This window comes from Pagrus pagrus, assembly GCF_965226575.1.
Source record: "Pagrus pagrus genome assembly, chromosome: 15".
In the NCBI taxonomy this organism is placed as follows: domain Eukaryota; kingdom Metazoa; phylum Chordata; class Actinopteri; order Spariformes; family Sparidae; genus Pagrus; species Pagrus pagrus.
The window spans coordinates 24,068,732-24,092,106 of NC_140199.1; the positions used below are offsets into that span (position 1 = coordinate 24,068,732).

The 23,375-nt window shown below is 41.9% G+C and overlaps 3 protein-coding genes across 6 annotated transcripts in view; 1 reads left to right on the forward strand and 2 right to left on the reverse strand.

The window, feature by feature from the left end:
- Positions 1-90: 90 nt before the first annotated feature.
- On the reverse strand, positions 91-8,008 carry alox5a (arachidonate 5-lipoxygenase a). Its single transcript, XM_084374968.1, has 14 exons — positions 7,784-8,008; positions 5,955-6,153; positions 5,787-5,868; positions 5,585-5,707; positions 4,865-4,971; positions 3,718-3,890; positions 3,452-3,598; positions 3,164-3,367; positions 2,997-3,083; positions 2,586-2,764; positions 2,258-2,379; positions 1,761-1,861; positions 602-772; positions 91-424 (listed from the first exon to the last, which is right to left on the reverse strand). The coding sequence occupies exons 1-14, from the start codon at positions 7,931-7,933 to the stop codon at positions 245-247; spliced, it is 2,025 nt and encodes a 674-aa protein (XP_084231094.1). The 5' UTR covers positions 7,934-8,008; the 3' UTR covers positions 91-244.
- A 333-nt stretch (positions 8,009-8,341) lies between these two features.
- Positions 8,342-19,643, reverse strand: slc25a16 (solute carrier family 25 member 16). 3 transcript variants are annotated; one of them, XM_084375059.1, is made up of 10 exons: positions 19,576-19,643; positions 17,481-17,609; positions 16,596-16,688; positions 16,366-16,499; positions 16,061-16,124; positions 15,554-15,675; positions 14,528-14,594; positions 14,281-14,443; positions 14,083-14,151; positions 8,342-11,933 (listed from the first exon to the last, which is right to left on the reverse strand). In XM_084375059.1, the coding sequence occupies exons 2-10, from the start codon at positions 17,575-17,577 to the stop codon at positions 11,777-11,779; spliced, it is 966 nt and encodes a 321-aa protein (XP_084231185.1). In that variant the 5' UTR covers positions 17,578-17,609; positions 19,576-19,643; the 3' UTR covers positions 8,342-11,776. The 3 variants fall into 3 exon arrangements, with proteins under 3 accessions (XP_084231185.1, XP_084231184.1, XP_084231186.1); XM_084375058.1 differs by lacking the exon at positions 19,576-19,643 and adding an exon at positions 17,804-18,095; XM_084375060.1 differs by lacking the exon at positions 19,576-19,643 and adding an exon at positions 17,804-18,095 and having other exon boundaries at positions 14,528-14,591; positions 15,551-15,675.
- Positions 18,332-23,375, forward strand: part of tet1 (tet methylcytosine dioxygenase 1) — a 34,369-nt gene continuing 29,325 nt past the window's right edge. The window contains exons 1-2 of one of the 2 annotated variants that reach the window (XM_084375057.1): positions 18,332-19,132; positions 19,455-21,784. In XM_084375057.1, the coding sequence (XP_084231183.1) occupies positions 19,625-21,784 (2,160 nt within the window). In that variant the 5' untranslated portion in view covers positions 18,332-19,132; positions 19,455-19,624. The remainder of the gene's footprint in view (positions 19,133-19,454; positions 21,785-23,375) is intronic. The other variant, XM_084375056.1, reaches the window with a different exon arrangement.

Sequence of the window (23,375 nt, forward strand, 5' to 3'; positions counted from 1 at the left end):
GCATCACAGCTGTAAGTGAAAAGATTTTAATTGGCAACTCCTTGCAATAACATTTAAACCAATTTTCATCCAAATAAGTGACAAAAAAAAACAATTTAGAAGCAAAGTTAAGTTTTGCAAATTGACTTTTTTGTCAGCACATGTGCACTATAGAAGTATCAAAGTCCCACACTGATGTGACCAAGACTTTTCTCACAGCAATATCAGCAGAACTTGCAAAATATTAAGTGGGCTCATTTCTCCCTCAGACAGCGACACTGTTTGGGATTTTGTCGGGGGACATGTTGTAGTAAGGCAGCTTCTTTCCGTCATTCCTCCTCTTGATGGAGCTGCTGATCTCCGTCAGCTCCTTCCTGAACTTCTCCATGGCTTCCTTCACCGGCTTCTCGATGAAGTGCTCATCAGGATACATGCCCAGGTACAGCTGCGGGGGGAGAGAGAGGAGACGGGTCATTCAGCCTGGAGACACACTGCAGGGGGGAAAAAAGCATGTTTCACAGCAGAGGGGAGCTTCTTGTGAAATTAGAAATTGTGTCTTTGTCTGTACTGAGACGTGGGTGTGATTGCCTGTGTGTCTGGACACGAAGTGCCCTCTCTGTACCTCGTTCTCCTGGTACTGGCTGAGGGCCCAGACGGCCCCCAGGTGCCAGCTGGAACGTCCTCGATCAGGGAGGCTCTCGATGATCAAGTTCACATCTGCAAAGCCCTTCTTGTGGGGAGGAGGCTTTCGCATGGTGGATGGAGCGTTGGGGATCCAGGAACACCAGTCATACTGCACGATGTCCAACAACAAAATGATACTTATACTATCATGCATTAGTCTTAACTACTAATAATGTAATGTAATAATGTATCAGTCATAGTAACATTTCTCTGCAGAACCAGTATGGTCACTTTTGATATTTGAGAACATTTTTTACTGGTAATACTTCTGTACTTTCACTAAAGTAGGGTGTGAAGGACGTCATCCAAGAGTCATATCTGAGTAAAAGTGAAGTTATCTTGTTAAAATATTACTTTGGTAAAAATGAAAGTCACCCTTAAGAAAAGGACTTGAGTAAAAGTCTTAAAGTATCTGATATTAACTGTACTTCAGTGTCAAAAGTACACGTAAAAGAAAATTATACATATTTAAAAGTATGTACATACAGAATAATAACTGTCAGCCGATCATCAGCCTGGACGGTTATCGGATCCAATATTCGAAATGTTTCTGATTATGAGAATGCTTTTTGTTTTATCCGATTGCTGCTCAAATAAATTAATTTAAAAATGCAGGACGTTGGCTCTGATGCAGCATGTAATCGGCTAAGTAACTAGTTACTTAAGTTATCAAATAGATGTAGTGGAGTAAAATACAATACAAATACAATACATTAATTGCCTCCAAAACGTAGTGGAGGGGACCTATAAACTGGGGAAAAATGTAAATTCTTGAGTAAAGTTCAAGTACTAAAATCTCAAAAAATGTAAAAAATAAATCAAGTACAGTACTTGAGTAAATGTACTTGTTTACATTCCATCACTGCTGGTACTTTTACTTAAGTCAACAATATGAATACTTCCTCCATAAACCATTTGTTTAAGTGAACAGTGAATGAACAGTCATACCTGAATAATTCATCTCAATTTATCTATAAGAATCCAAAACTGTAAATCTAAAATGTAATTATTAATAAATAAAACTACATTTTATTTTTGTATTGTATTTTTAATATAATATAATAATATTGAATGGTTCCTGATGATGTATCGCTCACCTGTCCGAAGTTGACTGCTGCGTGCTGGGCTGAAGCGGTGAACACAACCACGGTCAGATACTCTGTCAGCTCCTCTCGTGATTTCAGGGACTTGGGAAACTCTGTGCACAGACGGTGGACAGGTGGAAAAGAGAAAGTGATCTTTAATCTTCACAAAAAAATCTGTTTCTTTTCTCTTTTGCAAGGGTCACTTTGCAAAATATCCGTGCACAATGGACACAAACAGGACATGGAGAAATGCAGGAAGGGTTTTACAACACTGGTGCTCAGCAAGCGACACCATCAGACTCCTGTCACTTCTTGTCCTTCCCCTCAAACCATTAGTGAATAACAGGACATATTTGAATTTATAGTGCTGTCTGTTCCCTGTCGTACCCGTCCTCTGCAGAAAGTCCTAGAGTCATAAATTATTAAATGGGAATAAGAAACTTTATTGTTTGTTGTTATGATGCTTGAAGAAAAGTGATATCAACAGGACGTCTTTCATGTGCACCCACCACAGTGATCGAAGTCCTGCATGCCGAAGCTGCACACATCTTTAATAAAGGCCTGGATTTCTTCGTCTGCCTGCACCGCCTCATCGCTGGTGTAGTAAATATGCACCACATCAGACACAAAACTGCCAGGAAGGAAAACAGGACAGCAGTCAGTCGTAGAGGACATAGAAAACACAGCAACTTCTCTCACTTTGAAATTCTGACAATCACACACACACAGGTAGAAAATGTTCCCACAGTTCTCACTGTTTATCCCTGTTTTCTATCCCTCAAACACACAAACTATTCGCCTTTGCCATCTCTAAGTTATCTCCGAGTCGTTGCTCGCCTCTTAGTGGCCCCCCACACCAGGTTGCCGTCGTCTCTGTAGAAGTAGGTGGGCAGATCCTCCTTCTCGTCCACGCCGCGGGCCTTGATGGCATCCGGGAAGCACAGAGACCTGAAGGTGAGATTCTTCACGGCCTTCTGGACCAGCTGGACGTGACCACCTCCGCCTGTCGCGTTTGCCTTGATGAGGACGGAGGAGAAAATGCAACATTGCACTATTCATGCAGCTAATGATTGTGCTTCTGTTCTCCTTTTTCTATGCATGCATGAGATTGAATGCCCATTACTGAATGATCTTTTAGGGGAAATGAATGGGCACTTTTGGGCTTCTTTTCCTCTTTCTTTTAAATTATTTCTCTCATTAATTTTGAACAGAAATAGTCGACCCGCTTCCTTCTGCCCAGAAACTCACCTTGTCAAAGATGCCACACTCACAGATGAGCTGCTCTCTGGCCTTGGTGTTGATAGCGATGGTAAAACGAATGTGTGGAATAAGAAGCTGGAAGACAGAACATCAATCCATGAGGTCAAGCAGTCAATCAGTCAATGACTCAGTCGATGAATGAATCAGAGTTTTACCTTATACACAGGATGGACAGCAGGGAGCTGCCTGTACATGGCAATAGCGAACACCTCTGTGATCAGATGTGACCTGAGCAGATGTGTGATGGTCTGGTGGTGATGGAAGTCAGCCGAGCGGACCCAGATCTTAGCCAGCAGCCAGTCATACTGACCATCAGTAGGCAGGAAGATCGGGTTGTCTTTGCCTGGAGTCTGGCCGAGCTGGAAAAGACAGAGGATGAAGGAGACGCAGGAAAAAGAAATGTTTCCCTCGTGGTGTGACAGCACTGCTCAACATCACTGCACCTGTATGGCGATGGGCAGGATTTTGTTCCGAGTAGTCTTGTAGAGCAGACAGATGGGAGCTGCCAGGTACTGCAGCGTGCACGGGTCTGTGGAGTTCGGACTGATGCCGTCTAACACCTCGTAGTCTACTATGTAGATGTTACCTGCCTGGAGCCAGAACAGTGATTCACATTGTGTATCAGACATAGAGACATATCTCTGTTGTAGGCACAATCTGATCTCATATATGGAACATTAAATAGACTAAAAGACATAACCATGTTTACCTCTATCTCCTCCTGCAGGCTCATATCTCTCTCCAGGCTGACGGAGACCATCTCATGAGTGACAGGAAACTTATCAGGCAGTTTGGTGCACTTTTTGATTATTACAGGGTTGCAACCGTTCAGAAACTGGTACCCAAACATGAAGTCCTCTCTCCAGTGTTGCATCACATACTCTGGATAATGTAATAAAAGTACCCAAAAGTCATACTTGAGAAAAGTAATAATATCAAGCTAAAATATCACTTTGGTAGAAGTTTAAGTCACAGAAAGTATCAAAAGCAATCTTCGCTAAAATGTCATTTTACAGGTCTTTACCAATTTTGTGGTGAATATGTGAAATTTACCTGGAAACGTATTTGAAATTTCTTTGAAATTACCCCCAATTACCACAATAATTACTTTTTTTTTTATTATATCTTCCCCTTACCTCAGAAACTAACTGAAATGAAGCTGCCACAACTTCGCTTTAATTGAGAGGCCTGCTGAGGGGGAGTTAGACAAAAAGTAGTTGAAGGTTAAACTGGAATGATCGCAGAAGTCAAACAGAAACTGGCTGGAAGTTTCCTGGAAATGTGTTAAATGAATTACCAGGTATTTATCAATGGTTAGTTGGAAAATACCAGAATATTATCAAATCATGTTGTGGTAATTTTGTAATTATTGTGGTAATTTTAGGGTAATTTCAAAGACATTTCAAATACGTTACTCGGTAATTACCGCCTGCTTACCATGAAATTTGCAGGCCTGTAAAATGAGGTGTTACCTATTTTGTGGCAATAAACATACGCCACGGGTCGACTGATTATCCTGGCTGATTATCATGTTTTTTTAATTTTAATTCGATTGCTGATAAAATAAATTAATTGAAAAAAATGTGCTAAATGTGCTTACTCTGAAGCAGCCTGCAGTCTGCAAAGTAGCAAATTAAATCTTATCAAATGAATGTAATTGAGTAAAAAGTACAATGTTTGCCTCAAATATAAAGTTGCAGAAAATGGAAATACTCAAATAAAGTACAAGTAACTCAACATTGTGTTTAAGTACAGTACTTGAGTAAATGTACTTAGTTTCATTCCATGACAACAATGTAATATAATATAATATAATATAATATAATATAATATAATATAATATATATGAGGCTGACCTGAGATTGTGTTTTTGATTCTCACAAAGATTTTCTCAAAGTCAGCGAAGTCGTTCCAGGAGGACTGGAACATGTGCATGAAGTGGTTCACAAACAGGTTCTCTATTCTGGAAAGTCATAGTTATCATCGTTGTCATCTTCATCACTCTTATACTCATCACCATAAGCATATTTTTTTACCATATTCACATCAAAATGTGTCTGAAATTGGAAGAAGCAGCATCAAATGCAAATGTTGTTCAACCACTTCTGTCCACAAATAGGCAGAAAGTCTATGAACAGCACTGGAAGCTCACCGTGGCAAATTGCATGATTCATTTTCCATCTCAACCACTTTTCCTTTTCATAAATTATATATTATTACACATCCTTCTAAGGTTTGTCATTTGTGCACTCTCTGCCTTTTGTTCAGTGCTACTGCATGATGCATACAGTTGTGTTCTGGCTGTGTTTTGTGTTTATTTGCAGGCTCCTGCATGAAAGCGCAATGCAAATGAACCTGGTGATAAACACACAATGACGCCTCTGTTTTCTTCCAGGTTATCCTGAGCACAGAAAATAGAAGCATGTCATCATGGCAACATGAAAGCTTTGCATTGAAAAACACCTGCGAGGTTAAAGCTCCACTGACTCACTCTGCTCTGCACTGAGGGCCGTCAGCTCTCCCCACAACTAGAGTAAATCTGTTTACTACAGCAGGCTGTTAGAGGGAGCACGTACGCCTTACTGTAGTTCAGAACAAAGTCCACTCCCTTCTCGCTGTCGAACTGGATGTCCCGGGGCAGATCCTTGTGTCTGTTAGCGTCTATGCTCATAGGAAAGCCAGGCTGCCACTCCTTCCATCTGCGAAGGACAGCAGAGTTATTAGACATTAATGAGCAGCCTCAGCCTCCTATAACATACATGTGTAGAGTCAGCTTGCCTGTAGGTCTTTCTCCTCATATCCAGCTCTTTTTGCCTGTGCTGCTTAACCAGGCTGGTCTTATCATCCTGAGGCAGATGTGCTACAACAGACACAAGACAGAGAGGGATGGAGCATGGAGTGCTTGTTTACACTGTTTGCACTGACAGATGAAACTGACGGCTGTACCTCTTCCATCCCGCAGCACCACCTCCTTCTCATCCACCAGCCAGCGGAAGCAGGGGAACTCCAGATAGTCTCCAGATGGGGTCTTGACCGTGATGTACCTGCAGTACCAGTCGTCGTGCACCCAGTACTTCTTCTTCTCGATCTTCACCAACGCAATGTCGCCCAGGTCCTCACCGACCCTCACGTCATAGGAGTCCACCTGCAATTTAGTCAGCAGGCAGATAAATATACAGTGTGTGCTGGAAGAAATAGTGTCATTAAATGAATCATATTCTTCGTTTTGTCTCATATCACAAGTCATTACCACATGTATATGAAAACATCAGTGTCAAGGATTGGCAATAGACAACTTTTTTGCTTGAACTCATCAGTCTGTAGTAAACACTGGCTGCCCAGTGTAATGGCTTTAGATAAATGACACCATTCCGTCTGCCACCGGGCTCAAAGCGCGTCTGCCATTGCACAACCAAAACAGGAAGAGACATCGTTTTCCCCGGTCGCTATCCCCCAGTAAAGGCAGAACAACTGGAATAACTGGGGAACCTCCTGCTGATTGAGGAAGCAAAGAAGGTGAAGAGGGTGAAAGAGACCGAGGTCAAACAAAATGAACAGACGGGCATTCATTCAATTGAGAGCGCCGATATTGTGTCAAAGTCTGTTCCCGCGCTGATGTGACTTTTTTCTTACCAGTGCAACTTGAAACGGTTCAAAACTGGCATTTTTTTCTATGAGCTCAGTAAGTAACTATACGAATCAATACAACTCAGTGTTTTACTTTTTATAGCACTGAGCATAACTAGGTCGCTAGCGGTAGCATGCTGCTACCTGTGCCAACCAAAAGTTGTCTGTTTCTGCTTTAAGTTTAGGGAACGATCATGATTTGGGTTGTATGTGAGTTAAAAGTAGTTTGTGAAATGACAAGTACATTTTTATGAACATGAATTTTTCATTTCAAACTGCCGAGTGTTACGACAAAAATGAATCTGACAGATAAACTTGTGTCAGTATTACATGTACTGCTTGATAGGAATTAAAAAAAAGAGGATATTTCTTTCACTGTTGGGGCGGACAATAAACAGAAACAATTCTAAAGACTTAAACACACATTGTTTTTCCAACATTAGTTTGAACAAGTGTTTAAATGCAAATCATATTATTTTAACGTATATGTTCACAGTGATAAAGGCTATTGAGGTGTACAATTCTCTATTTTTCCCAGGAAGTGGGGTCTAAACCCCGCTGTCTCCCCGTAATTTTCACCTATGCATATTTTGACATATGCAATGCAGAGAAAGTTGTAGGCTTTATATATATATGTGTGTGTGTGTGCATCTTTAGAGTTTAATATTGTGTTGTAAAAACATATCATTTAGCTCAACAAATTGTCTTTTTTCAGGTTGCATGGGACAACTCGTTAAACTCAGATCTTAATTTTCAGTGGCAAAATAACTACAAATATACAATACAATGAAGTAATCATCCCAAGACTCCCCAGTTACATCTAAAATAGTGTATTCGCTACTACACATAGAGAATAATCTGATGGCAACAGTTTAATTAGTCAAGAATAAATTGACTGAGTTTTGTAAAATGTAAAAGATGACAAGGCTGTCTGACTAGTTATCTTTGTTCATGTTCACAACAGCAAACATTTTCTTAAAATAGATTAAAATGTTATTCCTATTGTACGAGTTCTGTTTTCCTTCCTAGTTGTAATTTTCTTCCTCTTTTACTTCAGTACATCCACTGTTCAGTTTGTGTGCTCAGCAACTGAATGTAATTGCAACACAGTGGCCCTCACACCACTACAGCAGTGTAACATCACTTACCGCCCCCCTCTCAAAGTCATTGTACAGAGGCTTGTCCAGCAGTGTTCTCTCGCTGCATCGCTCTGTGCCCACCAGTGTGATGTAGATGTAATCATCCGTCCCTGCGAACCACTGGCTCCCCGTGGAAACAGTCACCGTGTAAGAAGGCATGGCGCTCACACAGGATGAAGAAAACTGCCCAAATGCCCTCTGAAGATGGAGAAATCTACAGAAAAACTATCCTCCTCAACTAGGTAAGTTTCCTGTTTGTTGCTCAAATTTCTTTCACTGACTGACTTCTAACGTCTCCCCATTTCTCTTGCACAAACACGAACAAAAAGTGTCATCAGGCAGAAGAGGGAGGTGCAGGACACGGACGAGCTCTCGCCCACCTCGGTGATATGACTGATCTCCACCCTCAGACTGTAAATGAGGTCAGAATATAATACCACCGTCCTTCCTCGATGTGAACGTGGGCACAGGAAAAGGTGTCTTGTACCAGAAGTCGATATCAAATTCATCATCTTTGTCTGCAAACAACAGCGGGGTGTCTAATAGAAGCATAATAAAACAAATTCCTGCAGAGAATGATCAGGTTTTTATTTTCATTAGTCTAACTCTTTTTGTGAATCATTAACAATGAAAGGGGAAGCAACTAAAAAAAAAAAGGATCCTGGTTGAATTTTAGTGAAATGAAGGTCAGCACGATAACATCACCAAACTCTCTCCCTTTATTTTCCAACATAAATCATATTCATTCAGCTCCATTTCCATATGTTCCCCCCCGGCCATCCACGCCCCATCTGGAGGGGCTCTACTCCCCCACCGCCCCACACATCTTTTACACATCACATTTACCAGTCAAATCAGTACATGACATCGGATAACAACGGGCAGTGTATTCCGGTTTCAGTGAAATAAATGCAAATGAATCAGTCCCTCTGTGAAAGTGTAACATCAATATTCAAAAGGAGTTTGTACGTGTCAAACTCAAAGAGGGAAATGGAATCAACCACTTTCTGCTTCACGAGTTTGAATTTTTCTCTCTGAAAACACTGAAAAGACATTCAAGTCAGCTACTGCCCCCTCGTCGTTCAGTCGAAAACAGTTTAAAAGACAAAAAAAAACACAAGCGTTGTTACTGTTTTGAGGAGACTTCTTAATTAATAAAAAGCAAGGCAGTCGAAGCTGAACACGTACAAAGAGAGAAAACAAAAAACAAAGACATTTTCATTCAGTTACATCCAACACAGCCTGAGCAAGCAGCACAGCCTACTATTACATACATTTGCATGTATAAATTGTGAATATTTCTGTTGCAGTGAGCAGCAGGGATAACTGATCTGTTTTCTGAACTAAAACCCCCCCAAAAAAACAGCAATGACAGTGAAAGATCATGTAATTGAAACCAAACACAGGAATCAAAGGAGCAGTGAATGGAAGCTTCTGCAGATGAATGAGTGGCGCCATAAAAGGCAGAAAACTGTAGTTTGTTTCCCAACTGGTAGCTGCCACTCATCACCAGTGAGCGCGCCCGATTATACTCTTCAGGTAGGCACAGTCGGATACTGGAGTTGATTTACTGTTACGTACACTTTAGTCAAGAGTTACATTGAAGGGAGAATTATATGCTGAGATATCTACAGTTAGCTTGACGTCTGTTCTCATTATGAATCTGAAGTCCATTGTTGGGATCAGATGTTTGGAGCTCATGCAAAGGTTTTTGGGACCGGTTGATGGGTGACAACAATCAAACTACGGCGCTTAAATGAAACATCATGGACGCCCCTCTTCCTCTACAGACACCTTTACATGTTCAATGAATGCATTCGAACCCTGGCACATGCTACCATCCCTGGCTCTCTGCGACTGCTGACACTACCATCCCCAGTCAGTTGTCTCTCTGGTGTCTCCCTGGTGTTTCAGTCATATTCTGACACTTTAATGTTTAGATATAACATCTGACACTCACCTAGTACTCATTGAATCGTACCCACATATGTAAGAGACAGTGACAGAATGTAGGATATGAGTGAAGGCAGCGAAGGTGTAAATTTGCCACGAACACTATTACAATGAGCTTACAAGTAGTAGAGGTAGTATTTAGACTACTGATATGCTCAGTTGACAGCTGACTGCTGCTGTGTTTGGTTGCAACAACGTTTACTTTCATTGTTGATTAATCTGCCTATTACGTTTATGATTATTCAATGAGTCTATAAAATTTCCAAAAAATCAAAAATGTGAAAAATATAAATGACAAAGCAAAGCAGCAAATCCTCACATTTAAGAAGCTGAATCCAGCGAATGTCCGACATTTTTGTTTGAAAAATGACTAAAATGATTAATGGATTATGAAAAAAGTTGGCAGCTTAATCTTTTTCGATTGACTTATCATTGCAGCTCTGGTTGTAAACTGTCTGTGTTGAACATAGATAAGCCAAAAAGGTTGGAAACCACTGTTCCAAGTCATCTGCTTTCTGGAGTTCCCCCCCTGCTCATATACAGTGATCTAACAGCTGAAGCGTGTGCATCAGTAAAACACACTAATCACTCTGGTGAAGTAAGATATCGAATGCAGAGGAAGGCAAGAGGCTGGCGAAAATGACGATGTTTGTACAACAAACTGATGAGGCTCACACAAACATTGGCAGTGACTTGAAGGCCTGCAGTGCACTTAGCAACACTTTCATTCAGTAATTAACGTTTAGCTTTCCACACAGTACTACCAGTGAGTAATCGGGTTAAAATGACTGCATATCACTCACTATCAGACAACTTTGATTAAGCAACACATAAAAAAATTATAAAGATCCTAATCTGACTTGTATTCAATAAGAGATGAATGAAATTTTATATGAATGCTGTGCTCAGCTCTGATGGTAAACAATAATCTAAATTCAATGCTGCCACCCAGTGGCAACAGGTCGCTAAGTCAATAAATAAGAAGAAACGGCTACAGTGATCAAGTGCAAATTTCTCCTGAGTCCCTCCAGACATGTAAGACCTACTGTACATCCATATTTAGACATCTTAAACATCTTAACACTGACCTCAAATATATTTCTTATTAAAGATGAGCATCAATATCATCAAAGCTACAGACTAAACATCTGACTGCACATTAACCAACATAAAAAACAAAGGTTTTTTCAGCAGTTGAAAATACGTACAGTAACTGCTCTACTCAGAGTTTGGCATTTAAACTTAAGTTTAAGTTTAGATGCATCAGTCTCTGCATCTATAAAACAAAAAAACTGCATGTGAACATTTTTATCTTGATTTTAGAGTTGTATAGAGGACAAAGACGCACAAACAGCAACTTCTGCAGAAGTTACTGCCCCGCAAAATTGAAGAGACACTAAACCCTGAATATATAAAACATTATAAATCATTAGATTATTAAAAGAAGAAATGATAAACAAAGACAATGAGCAGCTGTAGAATTTAACTGTTCTAGAAAGAAAAAGATAAGAAATAAACTGCTTATTTGATTATTTTCAGTCGTTTTCCATCTTAAAATCACAGGTCATGAAAAAGAAAAAAGACAAGTGAGAATGTGGACATCTGTGTTTGGGGGGACTTGTACACAATCAGAGGATTGTTGTGGTGTTGCCAACAACATTGTTAAAGAGCATATCGTTGCCCCAAGCTGTCCGACCGACCGAGCCAGACCAAATGAGGCGCTTCCCCACTGTATCCATGGAGACACTGATGAGAGAGCTGCTCAAATTCAAGCCACATGTGAGTAAAAGTTCTGCTTAGAGGTGGCGAGTCACAAAAACAGGAAGTAAGTGGGAATGAAACAGGACAGACATGGAGCGTCTCACTGTCTGATAACCGGTTTCCCTTTTCAGCTTAACTGACTTCCCCGATGCCTTCAGTGAACTCAGGGGAAAAAAGGCAATTCCCACCTTCTGAAGTTTAAGACGAAGCGAGTGAGCCTCGGATCAGTCCACAAAGGAAACAGTGAGGTCGATCCGCGTGACCACTCAGGAGGTATAAAAACAGCGACTAGTTCAGGTGGAGGAACTGCTTCATGAACTCATAGGTGGTGAAGGCCACGGCCTGGGAGGGGACACAGCGGATGTAGTTGAGAGAAAGGCCTCGGTACAATCCCTTCTTGATCCCATACTCCGTGTACACATACGTCAGGGTCTTCTTCAGTGATCTGTCCAGGGTTCACAAATGTAATGCATTAGATTATTTCACAACTCTTATTTTGTCCACACAACATTTCTTTGTTGGCTTTTGTTTTTAACAGTTGCTGCCTTTCAAACAAAAACTAATGCAGGAGTCAAATAATACAGTAAGAAATTATAAATAAAAATTAACAAAAAGTCAGGGGAAAGTTCAGGTTTAGGAAAAAATGAAGGAAAGAATAAATCTCTAATGTAAGTGTTTAGCCCTTGCGGAAATTGCATGTCATTACGCTGAGTGTTTATTTGTATAAACGGTGCGACGCTGCTTTTCCTGTGTGTTGCTGTGTATTGCCCTGAGAGCCCAACTCTAAACTCATCACTACTTCATTGTTTATAAGCGCCGTATTTATATTCCATGCCCTACCAACTTAGTTTTACATCACGTAACTTGGCATTAAGTTGTTTTTTTAAGTTAGTGTATTACCTTTACTTGAGCATGTGTAGCTGGATGGTGATCTCTAAGATGTTGGAATAAATTTAAGGTGTTGAACCTTAAGCAGCGACCTTTTCCAGCAAGTTTTACACCGTCTTTTTGAACAACGCCCTGGTTATTCTTTGTGTATGCCATATACTCCCATACAAATGACTTTAGGCTTCAATGTTGGGTTCCTCTGTCATCGTTCAGCTAAGGTAGACCTCCTTGAGCATACATGAGGGGAGTTGCTCTTGAAACAGCTTTTGTAGCTTTGCGTACCAGAACTTGTTGCGGTACGGCATTTTAAGCTGCTGCACTGGGTTTGTTTTCGTGCCGCAGCTGTCTGTATATTTTCCGTTTTCCTGTAAACCTGTACGTAGAAAAATAATTAAAAATGTCCATTTTTTAGAGTGAGACCAGAAACACTCGGTGTGACTGGGCCTTCACGGTTGCAAAACTGTGCCGTTTTTAACTGCGGCGTATTGAGACATCAGTTAACCGCTACATCCCTCATCCTCAGAGTTTTTCTCCTAATGAGCTAACCAAATGTTGAGCTGATAAAGTATTCAATCTTCCATCTTGTTATGGGACAACTTGCAGTATTTATCACTGACATAACAGGCATTATAAATTTATGGTAAATCAAGTTTGCTGTCGAGGTCCACCTGTGCTATGAGGAGACTAAACCCTGTTGATGACCATATTAACACAATAAACAGGTAGGAGACAAATGACATTTCAGGACACTGATGTATTGACTCTTGTGAATGCATTCTTTAAAAATCTTATGTATCAAGGAAAAGCAGATAACACAAGAACAATGAGCGAGGTTTGGACTGCTACGAAGGTATGAATGCTATGTTGCTTAACAGCTCAGAGGCCTTCACGCTCCTTAAAGCTTTGGGCTTTAATGTTTTATCTAATGTAAACAGCTCGCCTTGAGCTCTGGAATTTTCTATCAAAATGTAAGGACGCACTTCACCAAACTCTTCTAACAAAACCAAATGTGGAATTAAATATTATAGAGGGAACTCATCAGTCAACACCCCAAACACTTGTTTCCAAACTCCCAGAGCTCCTTTTGCTATTTCAGATTTTCTATAAAAACATAGCCCCAAGCAAAGAGAAAAAGAGAGATACAGAGACATAACAAAATTCATCACGGACCCCAGATCACAAAGCAAGAAGTATAGCTTGCCTGAGGTTACAGTAAACAGATCCACTTTTAAATAACTCCCCCAATTAGAGATGCACTAATGACTTCTGCAGAACAGGCGCAAGTGCCAATTACCTCTGTAGGTAGATGAGCACTCAACCCATTACTCATGAAATTATGAAGTTCATCGGCACGCTGTTGTGTAACACACTGCTAATGAAGTCTGTTTTCATCTCTATTATCACCTTCAGTATTATACTACACCCTTACAATCATTTCTCCTTCATTTCTCTTTTTAAAAGGGTCGCCCATTACATTATAATGTCCCTACTTAACTCAAAATGATCCACATGAGAACAAACCACTAGAGCAACCATTTGTTTCCGTCTTAGTTGTTTTGAGCATTAAAACACGTCACAACATTTTCCAACAGAAATCTAATGGCAAAATATGTACACAGTATACTGTACATTCAGGTGTAATGTACAGCAGCACGTCATGGTGACAGTACTGTAATGTGGAGAGTAGGAACAGTGGTGATACTTACATGCATTTGTCAGAGTCCGGAAGCACGGATCCTAACTGCATTCTTCTCCTAGCCACATCCAACGGGTATCTAGTGAGAGGAAACGCAACGGGACACATCAACCAACAATAAAGCCTCATAATCAATAACAAACACCAGCCAGCCGGCACAAAGAGTCTTGTGCTTTAAGCTTGTTGACTGCTTGCCGCCTGCACTTACGATATTGTCTGAGCGACGGCACCGGCGACCCCTCCACAGAGCAGGTTAACCTGGGGCTTCAGAATGAGGACATCAGGGTTGTCTGAGGAGGGGCGACCCAGCAGCTCTGGGAAGTGTTTCAAGCCGAGACTCTTCAGGGTGCCAAAGGTGAAGAATGAGAAACCTGGAGGATAAAAACAAGATATGACCAACATTGTTCTGCATAATATCAATTAAAGAGTGGCGTCAGTCTATGCAAAATAATCACCTGCATAAGGGGCCATTCCGATAAGTGTTGGAGTAAGTCCCCTATAGAAGCCAGGAACGCCCCCCTCCTTCACAAAAAAGAAAAACAGCTGTTATTGTATACGGCAGGGTTTGTTCAGCAAAATTCAATCACTAAATTTGCAGACTCTCGAAGCCTTTATCATCACTTCTGAAATCTTACTATGAATGCAATAGCGAACATAAAGTTTACAGAATTCCTTTACCACGACAATCAATATCAATTTGTCTGTTTTACCAACCTTTTGTTATAACTTTGAGTGTATCATCTGATCAGTATTATTTAATGCTTCCTACTTTCAAGGTCAGGAAACAACAAACAAATTCATTTCAAATATTATAAGATTTTTGGTTTACATGAAAACTGAAACATAATGGTGGACAACAGGCCAAAAGAAAGCACGTATTAATTATCATGATCCATTTTCTAAATCTGATCTAAATTGTTTACTCTCCTGTTTTTATGACTTGGGGAACAGGTGAAAAATATAAACGTTCCTTTGTTTTTTTCACTCTGCCTGCCATGTTCAGATGATTAAAACAATATATTACTAATAAGAGATCATACATATTTAAAAGAGCAACCTCACAAAAAAATAAACAGCATAAACAGCGATTCAGATTGTAACTGTTTTTAATCATTTCTAGAAACATCTGGTGGGCCAAATCAAATACCATGACGTGCCGACTTTGGCTGGCAAAGACTTGGGCTTTGGGCAGCCCTAGAGTAGAAGAAACACCAGTATGTGTTGAAAATCACACATTTTTCAAGGATCACTTACTGAAGCACATTCTGACCTTGAAAACATAACTATTGGAATTAAGCATTTTCCAAACTTTTAAGACTTTGCACAAACTCGGTAGAGGTCGATACACTATGAATTATTAACAATGTTGACAAAAAACCTTGCATCGAAAGTCATACAGAGCATTTTATTCTCATGCATTTTAATGTAAGACTACAATGTTTGTGAAGACTGAGCTGAGTGTTTGAGAAGTTGAACACTACCTTAAGGTAGATGGTGTGGAAGGCATTGGCGATTCCACTGTATCGATGATATCCTGTCACCTGGAAGGCCAGTCTGGCTCGGACCACGTCCAGAGGGTAGGTGCATATCACCGCAGTCATCCCTGGGAGACAGAATTTATGACAATGCTTCAACATGATTTACTCAGATTTAAAAGACAGTGAATGTAATGTGGCTGTGTTCCAATTGATATGACTGACTTTCCACTTCCACATTGCTTTATACAGTTGGAGGTGAACTGGCAGACTGTCCACTTCCATGTCTTACTTTAATGCCGTATTTGTCACAGAATGAGAAAGTTTGTACTAAAGTGACAAATGTAGACATTGCTATGATACAAGAGGAACAAGCAACAATGCATGCACTGCTAATAATCAATAAACTGACATGAGAGGACCGAGTTAAAGGTGCAATGTCTATGCCAGTACGGTACCTGATATCCACCTGGCACTGACTGAAAAGTCTTATCAGTGAGAACAATAACTTACCTGCCATAGATCCTGCCACGAGGCGGTGGATGTGTCCAGAGATCCCAATCTGTTTACTTAGCAGCTGTGTAATGATATATCATTATCAGCATCAGCAGGTAGGAAACAAAGGTCGTCAGTTTCACCAATAAAATCAATATACAGATAAAAACGTTCACTGTATTTCACTTCAGCTGCAGCACAATGGCATAAACACTTACTGCAACAACATAAAAGCAGATCACATTTCCCTAAACAACCACTTTCTCTACTGCCATGTTTACTAAAAGCCAGTATTATTCCACACTTCAGAAAATATACTGTACCTTTTTATAATTATCAAAGGCCATGAACTGGATGGCTCCATAAGGAAATATCCTGACCATCATTGCCCCATTACCCTTGTACAAGCCAAGGAAGCCTTCTTTCTGTGGCACAGCTTTGAGAGTGGAAAACACTCCTGCAAAAAAAACATTCAGAGGTTTCACTCATGTGGCACAGAGGTGTGAGAACAAACACTTGTTGGCTTTTCCATGTTTGGCTGTAGATGTTTTACCAAGATGTTTGTAATGGGGGCTCTGGGCTTGAAGAAGAATCTTGACTCTGTCGAGAGGGGCGATGGTGGTTTTGGCACAGCATCCTGCTACACCTAAACAAAAGCAGAGAGACTTTTCATCTATCCACTCTGATTTCTTAGTACTATATAGTAAACATAATAATTTGATTGCACCTGTGTTGGTATGTTTACAACATTGTTGGGTATGTGACAGGTTGACAGTGTTATTTTTTAACTTTTTCTTTGCGTGACTCGTGTTTTGATTGTTCTTGTAAGGAAAATTCTATTTTTGTCCGTCATGTTTAACAGGGAGGTCAGAGATCAGTCTCAACAGAGGACTGGTATCTCCAGAAGTACAGGTCAGCATTCAAGGACAAGAAAAGACTCAGAGCAGCTGTCAATGTAAACTCCTCTACTGTAGAGTTTCATAGCTGATTACTTTTGTATTCTATGACAGGGAAAATACGAATAAATACTAATAATAATCAAATGCCACTTCATATATACTAAATGGTATGGTTTCTAAGTAATATTCTTACTTTGGTCAGAACAGGGACCAACATGTGTCTCAATGCTGCTGAAGGACAGCTTGCATGTGGTTTGAGGCACTGCAGGTAAAAACACCTTCTCGAAAAGATACTTTTGACTATTTTTTTTTTTTTTTTACAAAGCTGCAATGAGCGTGTTGATAAAGGAAATAATTTAGGTAGCTTCTGGTCATACGGACAGTCGACAGTTTCAGTTACACAAGAAAGCAGGAGACATTAAAGCAAAGGAGACTTGCAGTCACAGAGGCTTGAACATGTGTCCTTGTGTCAGATTCTACCTCGAGTACATCATCACAGACCTGAAAGTGATGGTGCAAACTGATGTGTCAGATCTTACCTCCAGCTACAAAGGAGCGAAGCCAGTAGTAGTCCCTCTTGGCAGGTGTGCTGCTGCTTATGGCAGTAGGTGTGGAGACCGCAGCCTCCGATGTCATCCTTCCTGCTCAGGAATCTGCCACATCCATGGCTGTAGAATATGGAAAAAATACTGTAAATGTCCATGTGCTAATGAGTATGTATTGGTCCAAGACAACATCATAATCCTGGCAGTTTTTATATTGGCAAACTTACTTAAGTCCAGCCATGATTTGCAAAGGGGACATAAGTTAAGGTTAGATTTAGAGACAACAGCAACCCTGGCTGTTGAAAAGGGATACTCACAGGATATCAAAGATGTTACAGGAGCAAACACATCAAAGGTGTGCCTGAAATGTGTTTAACAAATATGTATCTCCTTCGCTGAGTTGCCTGATCTTCTCGTTTCCTTATTTCCTCGGTATGGCAGCGGCTGTTAAATTGAAGAGTTGACACGAACACCGGGTGGTTTCGCACCGAGAAGGTCGTCGTTCACTGTTAAGGTTGAAAAACCTGACAAAAAATATCGTTTTTATGAACGAATCTGAGGCACTTCCGACAATTCGCAACAGTCGTGTCCTTCGCCCTGTCTGCCGACTGACGGGTAGTGGCGAAAACTGTCGCACGTTGATGACGCAGTCTGACGTTAGGCGAGAGGAGGAGATGGAGGGGGGTGAGTTATTAGCTTCGGAAAAGTTTCCAGTTTTTCATATTTGAGCGTCAAATGTATGACAACGAAGGCTGGTGAGATTAGATTTACGTTAAAAACTTTAAAATGTTATTAATTATACATAAACTCTGCGTATTCAATTTAAACCCCCTTTTTAAAAAAAGCTAGCTAGCATGCTAACATCAAGGGACAGCGTACAGTAAGCGATTAATTATAACGTCATATCATGGTAAGAGGTTTGTACATTTTTTAGCGAACTCCTGCGTCCACTTGCTAAAACAAACACACAGTCAGTCCTGGCAGCACTAGGACAGACGACAGCTGTGACTCCACTCCAGGTTTTCCCGTCCACTCCTCCCTCCAGTGCCGACGACGGGGTTTTGGCCAGCGGAGACCGTAGGTTGCGTCTAGTGGAGGGAGAGTGAGCGGGGCTGCCCTGAATGGATTGACATAAGAGGGATTTACATTTTAACGGGTGTCGTGCTCCGCAAAGACTACACGGTGCACGTTGAAAACCAACGATTCCGCTCGATGTTTGTTCACGGTACTGCTCGTATCATGTCCATGTGTCATCGTCGGGAGGGGATTGAACTTGCCAGCAGTCTATATTTGCCGAGGAGGGAAACCAATACAAGGTCTCGCTGTCTCGCTGGAGCGGAGTATTATTAGCAGTTCAGACAGTGCAACTGTCTCTCTCTGGTATGTAAAGCATTTCTGCCGTAAACGTGTAAATAAAACCTCGCTGGCAGCAAAACAACCTAAATCTACACGGCGCTTTAAATGACAGGGGTCAAGTGCAAGAATAATAATAAACATCGACGTTGAAGGCGTTTTTACACGGTTATTACCCCCTCTTCCGCCAGTCAGAAAGACGAAAACAGGATCCGACCTCCGGCCAGAGCCCACTCCTCAACATGCCTGCCCTTTAAACTGTTAAAGCGGCGTTAGCCACACAGACAGCAATGGTATTTGTTTTTGTATAGCTCCTCTGTGTTTATGATAAATGTATCCTAAATATTCTGTTATGTATAGCTGCATTGAATTGTGTTTATTGACGTGAACCTGTCAGCACTCTCTCGTCCGATAGTAGATATTTCAGGCGGGGCGAAAGTGTCCAGCAAACAAAGTAAAGACAGACTGTATAGATTTCTCTTCATAGCTATTGTACTATCATGTTGTCAATTATCAAATCATACCTAATGTTTTTGAGTGAATTACTCTGAAAATACATTTAAGAGTGTTGAGACTATTTGTATTTACATTTCTTCCTGTTTACTGTCTTTATAGGTCATGCACTGCAAATACACGATAACGACAGCATCATTATTTACAATTCAAGAGTAAACCAAGAAAGAGGAAGATTTTAAAGAGAAAAATATTGTGTGCTGAGCAAAAGATAAACATTCACCTGGCTCCCATGCTGGCTGCCAGAAATCCTCCCCTCCACACCCTCAGCCATGCCTGCTACCACCAAATCCACCAGGAGACAGACACCTGCTCAGAGAAAAAATGTCCAGAAGGTGATCAGCACCAAGAGGCAAACCTGTAACTCAAATAAACCCAGAGGAAGAGCCCCCGAGAGGCCCCAGAAAACACCTGCAGAACCCAAAAGGGCCACGGCCAGGGCCCAGACACAGTCAGGCAGAAGCCCACGCGGAAGAGGCGTAAGCGGGCCTGCTGGTCAGGGCCCTGGGAGGTCCCCTGGCACAGTTAACCATGCCCTAAATGTAACAGGATCTGCGAGGCTTAGACGACTGAGCAATCCGCCTGACCACTCTTGCGAGTTAGAAGACCCCCTAGGGCGAAGGAAGTCCCTGCGGGGTGCACGGGTGTCTGTTACCCCTTGCCAGCCTTCTAAACCTAGCAGAGGAGGGAGGAACAGCAGAGGGGGCGCAAGGAGAATAGCATCACGGCAAATAAACACAAGAAACCAGCCATCAAGCACCAGCATCAATTATTCAACCCCTGATGAGGAAAATGAGAAAGTGGACTCGTGTGATGATCAAGAAATCCTACCAGTGTCTCTAAAAACTGAGTTTGAAGTTCCTGCGAGCATCAAAGACGAGGGTCTTGGAGTCAGCAATGCTAAAGAGGGCAGCCCTCTTAAAGCAGATTCACCACCGTGTAACGACATACTGGAAGACTGTATCCAGTGCAGCTGTGACAGTTCTACAACCCAACAAGACAAAAAGACTATCAGCCCTAACAGTGAAGGTGACCTGAGGTGTGGGAGCCCTGTGTGTGACGATGTTGATGGACAGCTCGAACTGTGCAGTGACAGCAGTAAAGATAGCCCCTCTGAGCCTTCTGCGCTAACGAGTATTGGCTCTGCAGGGGTGCTGGGTGGCAGCAAGGGAACCGACAGTTCATCTGTCCTTGGAAATAAGCTTGATCATCTTGTCAGTGACGGTAACCAAGATGATGTGTGTCCTGTTCAACGAGAGGAAGGCAACATGCTGGACAAGACAGAGAACAGGACAGATGAAAGAGTGATAGTTGTCACTGAGAGAAAGGAGAAGATAAATCATGAGAGAAGAGAGAATTTAGAGGCAGAGAAAGCAGTTGAGAGACTTAATGAGACTGTGGAAGAGATGGACGAGGATGTTGAGAGGCTGGGAGAGGAGGGTGCAAGAAAAGAAAAGGAGAATGATGTTTCCATCAGTCCTGCTGACTCCCACACCGACACTCCAGCCCTTCAACCTCCAGATCCACCTCACTCTAACAATGGACTGACAGCACAGTCAGAATCACCTGTAAGTGTGCTACCTGTCTCCAACACAGCTACCTCAAATCCCACCAAAGCCCCCTCCACCTCAGAGTCACCTAAGCTAGAGGCTCTGAGCCAGGGTAAGACAGACATACAACCTACCGTTCATGGTGCTAAACCTCCAGGGTCCTTAGCTGTCGCTCAACCTGCCCTGATGTTGCAGACTGTTCTTGTGAAAAGAAATACGCCCGTTATTGTCCGTAGTGACTCCTTCAAACCTAGGAGCTTTAGGGATTCGAGCCAGGGGGGACCTCACCAACTGCTAATCCCAGAGATCCCTTCTCCTCAGGGAGGAAGACAAGCTTGCACACCAGCAGAGACACAGACCAAAGACAGTGAATCCAATCGAGAGCCATTAGAGCACCGCAGCCAGAGAGAGACATCAGCTCCTCAGTTGAACACTGATGCTCTTACAGCTGAGTGTGAACCAAACCTCAGCCAGGGCAGTGTTGTGTTAGCCGTGCCAGAGCCGGACTCAGTGCCAAAGATCTCGACTCCTTCTCTGGACAGTAGCTCCACATTCTCCTGTAGCTCAGAAAGCACTCGCTCCTCTTTGTCTTTTGACACCGAATCAGAGGCAGGTTACGGAGAGCCCAACCCCTCTATTCTACCTGGATCCTGGGGGCCTGAGGCAGCCTGTTTACCCTCCTGGACCACTCGTAGACCACAGAAGGAGAGGAAGAAGCGGAGCAGGTGTGGGATGTGCGAGCCGTGCCTGAGGAAGTTCAGCTGTGGACAGTGCAGCTGCTGCCTCAACCGCAGGACTGGCCACCAGATCTGTAAGCTGAGGAAGTGTGTAGAACTGAAGAGGAGAAGACCTTCATCTCCGCTCACTCTCTCTGCTGCACAGGTGAGGCTTAAATTACATTGCTTACATTTTAATTACATTTCATGGGAACACATTACAGGTTTTTTTTTTATTGCAGTCAGTTCTTCAGTTCACTCCCACAAGGAGGTAAATTTAGACAATGCTTTGAATGGGAATTTACTGGAGCTTCTTTTTGCTTCTCCAAGCAGCTGATCTGAAGAAACTGAAAATAGAGCTGTTATTACAGTCTGACAGCATTGCTTTTGATCTCCGAGGTTTCCCAGCCGCCCACTGGTAGCAGCAATAATCGAGAGTGGAGTGAGCCAAACAGTTGAAACAGAAGGTTTCACTTTCACATTGTGATTCACGTTTTTTGCGGTTGGTTTCAACAGATGCCGTACACTAAACTTTATGCTGTCTTCCTGTTGGGGAATGCGTTGAGCGATAAAAGGAGAAGTGCTGGTGTGTGTGTGTGTGTGCGCACGTTTACACAATAGAATTCAGGTGTGAATGCATACGCAACTTATAGTGTTGATGATGCCCCGTGGTAAAGAGGAAGGCGCTGTCAGATGACCAGCAGCAGCTCAGCACGTGGTTTGTGTTTGTTTGTGCGCGTGTGTGTGTGTGTGTGTGTGTGTGTGTGTGTGTGTGTGTTTGTGTGTGTGTGCCATCCACAGTGAATAAGCTATTTTATGAGCTTCACATGGCGACTGTGTATGTGCATGTTTTTGTGAGTGGATGGGTATGGGTATGTAATTAAAGCCAATTTGAGTCGGATGTTTGTGCACAGTGGCACTGAATGGCATTGTGAATGCATATTTTAGGAGAGAGAGCCCAGTAACATAATGAACGCCCAGGACACTGGTTTAGAGAGGACATTTTCTTGGAGTGCTGAATCCCTCTTGTAGTGAATGAGCAAAAACATAAATAAAGGACAGCACTCCTATTAAACTGTTCATTCTATTATTCTTGCTACACGGATAGCAATTCTTGCTATTCTTGCTAGACACCCTTCTTCAGCGTTCTTCACGAATTTGCCAGAAACACATTTGTGAATTTGTGAACATTGAGTTCATAACATGTTTCTGCTGCCACCAAGAGGCCCAAAAAAAGAAATGAAGGTTATTTTAGCTTAAAGTGCCTGTTTCCTGTGTTAGTATTCGCTGTATTAGTCCAAGCATTAATTTACCTCTCTTCCAAGCTTCTGAGCCTCGTCATTGTTTTGGTTTCTGGCCTTTATACTGTAGGTTTATTCTTACCTCCTCTTATCAACCACATGTCCAGCAGCAGCAGACAGCTGTTTTCAGTCAACAAGCTCTGATAAACCAACTATATGTCAACTGCCCAGCACCAAGTGGCAGACAGACAAATGTATCTGCTACCTAATGAAGCGCATCCATCATCCATTAACTGAACAAACAACATAATTTCTAAAGAGTTGGCTGAGACCAAAGCAGAGTTAAAAGGTTACAAATATTGGGTTTGAAAGAAGGACTTCGAGTGTCTAGAAACACGGCTTTCTTAGACAAATTATAATCTTGGTCTGTGTTTGCAGCATGCAAACTAAGGCAGCTATTTCCTAATACGTGCATACTTGTCAGCTTTTTTTTTGGAGTTATTCCACCACCATCTG

Coding starts and splice junctions, on each gene's coding strand:
- slc25a16 (XM_084375059.1), bottom strand. CDS start 17,577: ATGACATCGGAGGCTGCGGTCTCCACACCTACTGCCATAAGCAGCAGC. Junction 16,500..16,595: donor CCCCCATTACAAACATCTTG/GTAAAACATCTA, acceptor TTTTTTTTGCAG/GAGTGTTTTCCACTCTCAAA. Junction 14,152..14,280: donor GCCGTCGCTCAGACAATATC/GTAAGTGCAGGC, acceptor TCCTCTCACTAG/ATACCCGTTGGATGTGGCTA.
- alox5a (XM_084374968.1), bottom strand. CDS start 7,933: ATGCCTTCTTACACGGTGACTGTTTCCACGGGGAGCCAGTGGTTCGCA. Junction 4,972..5,584: donor GTTCTGAACTACAGTAAGGC/GTACGTGCTCCC, acceptor ATGACTTTCCAG/AATAGAGAACCTGTTTGTGA. Junction 773..1,760: donor CAGCAGTCAACTTCGGACAG/GTGAGCGATACA, acceptor GACATCGTGCAG/TATGACTGGTGTTCCTGGAT.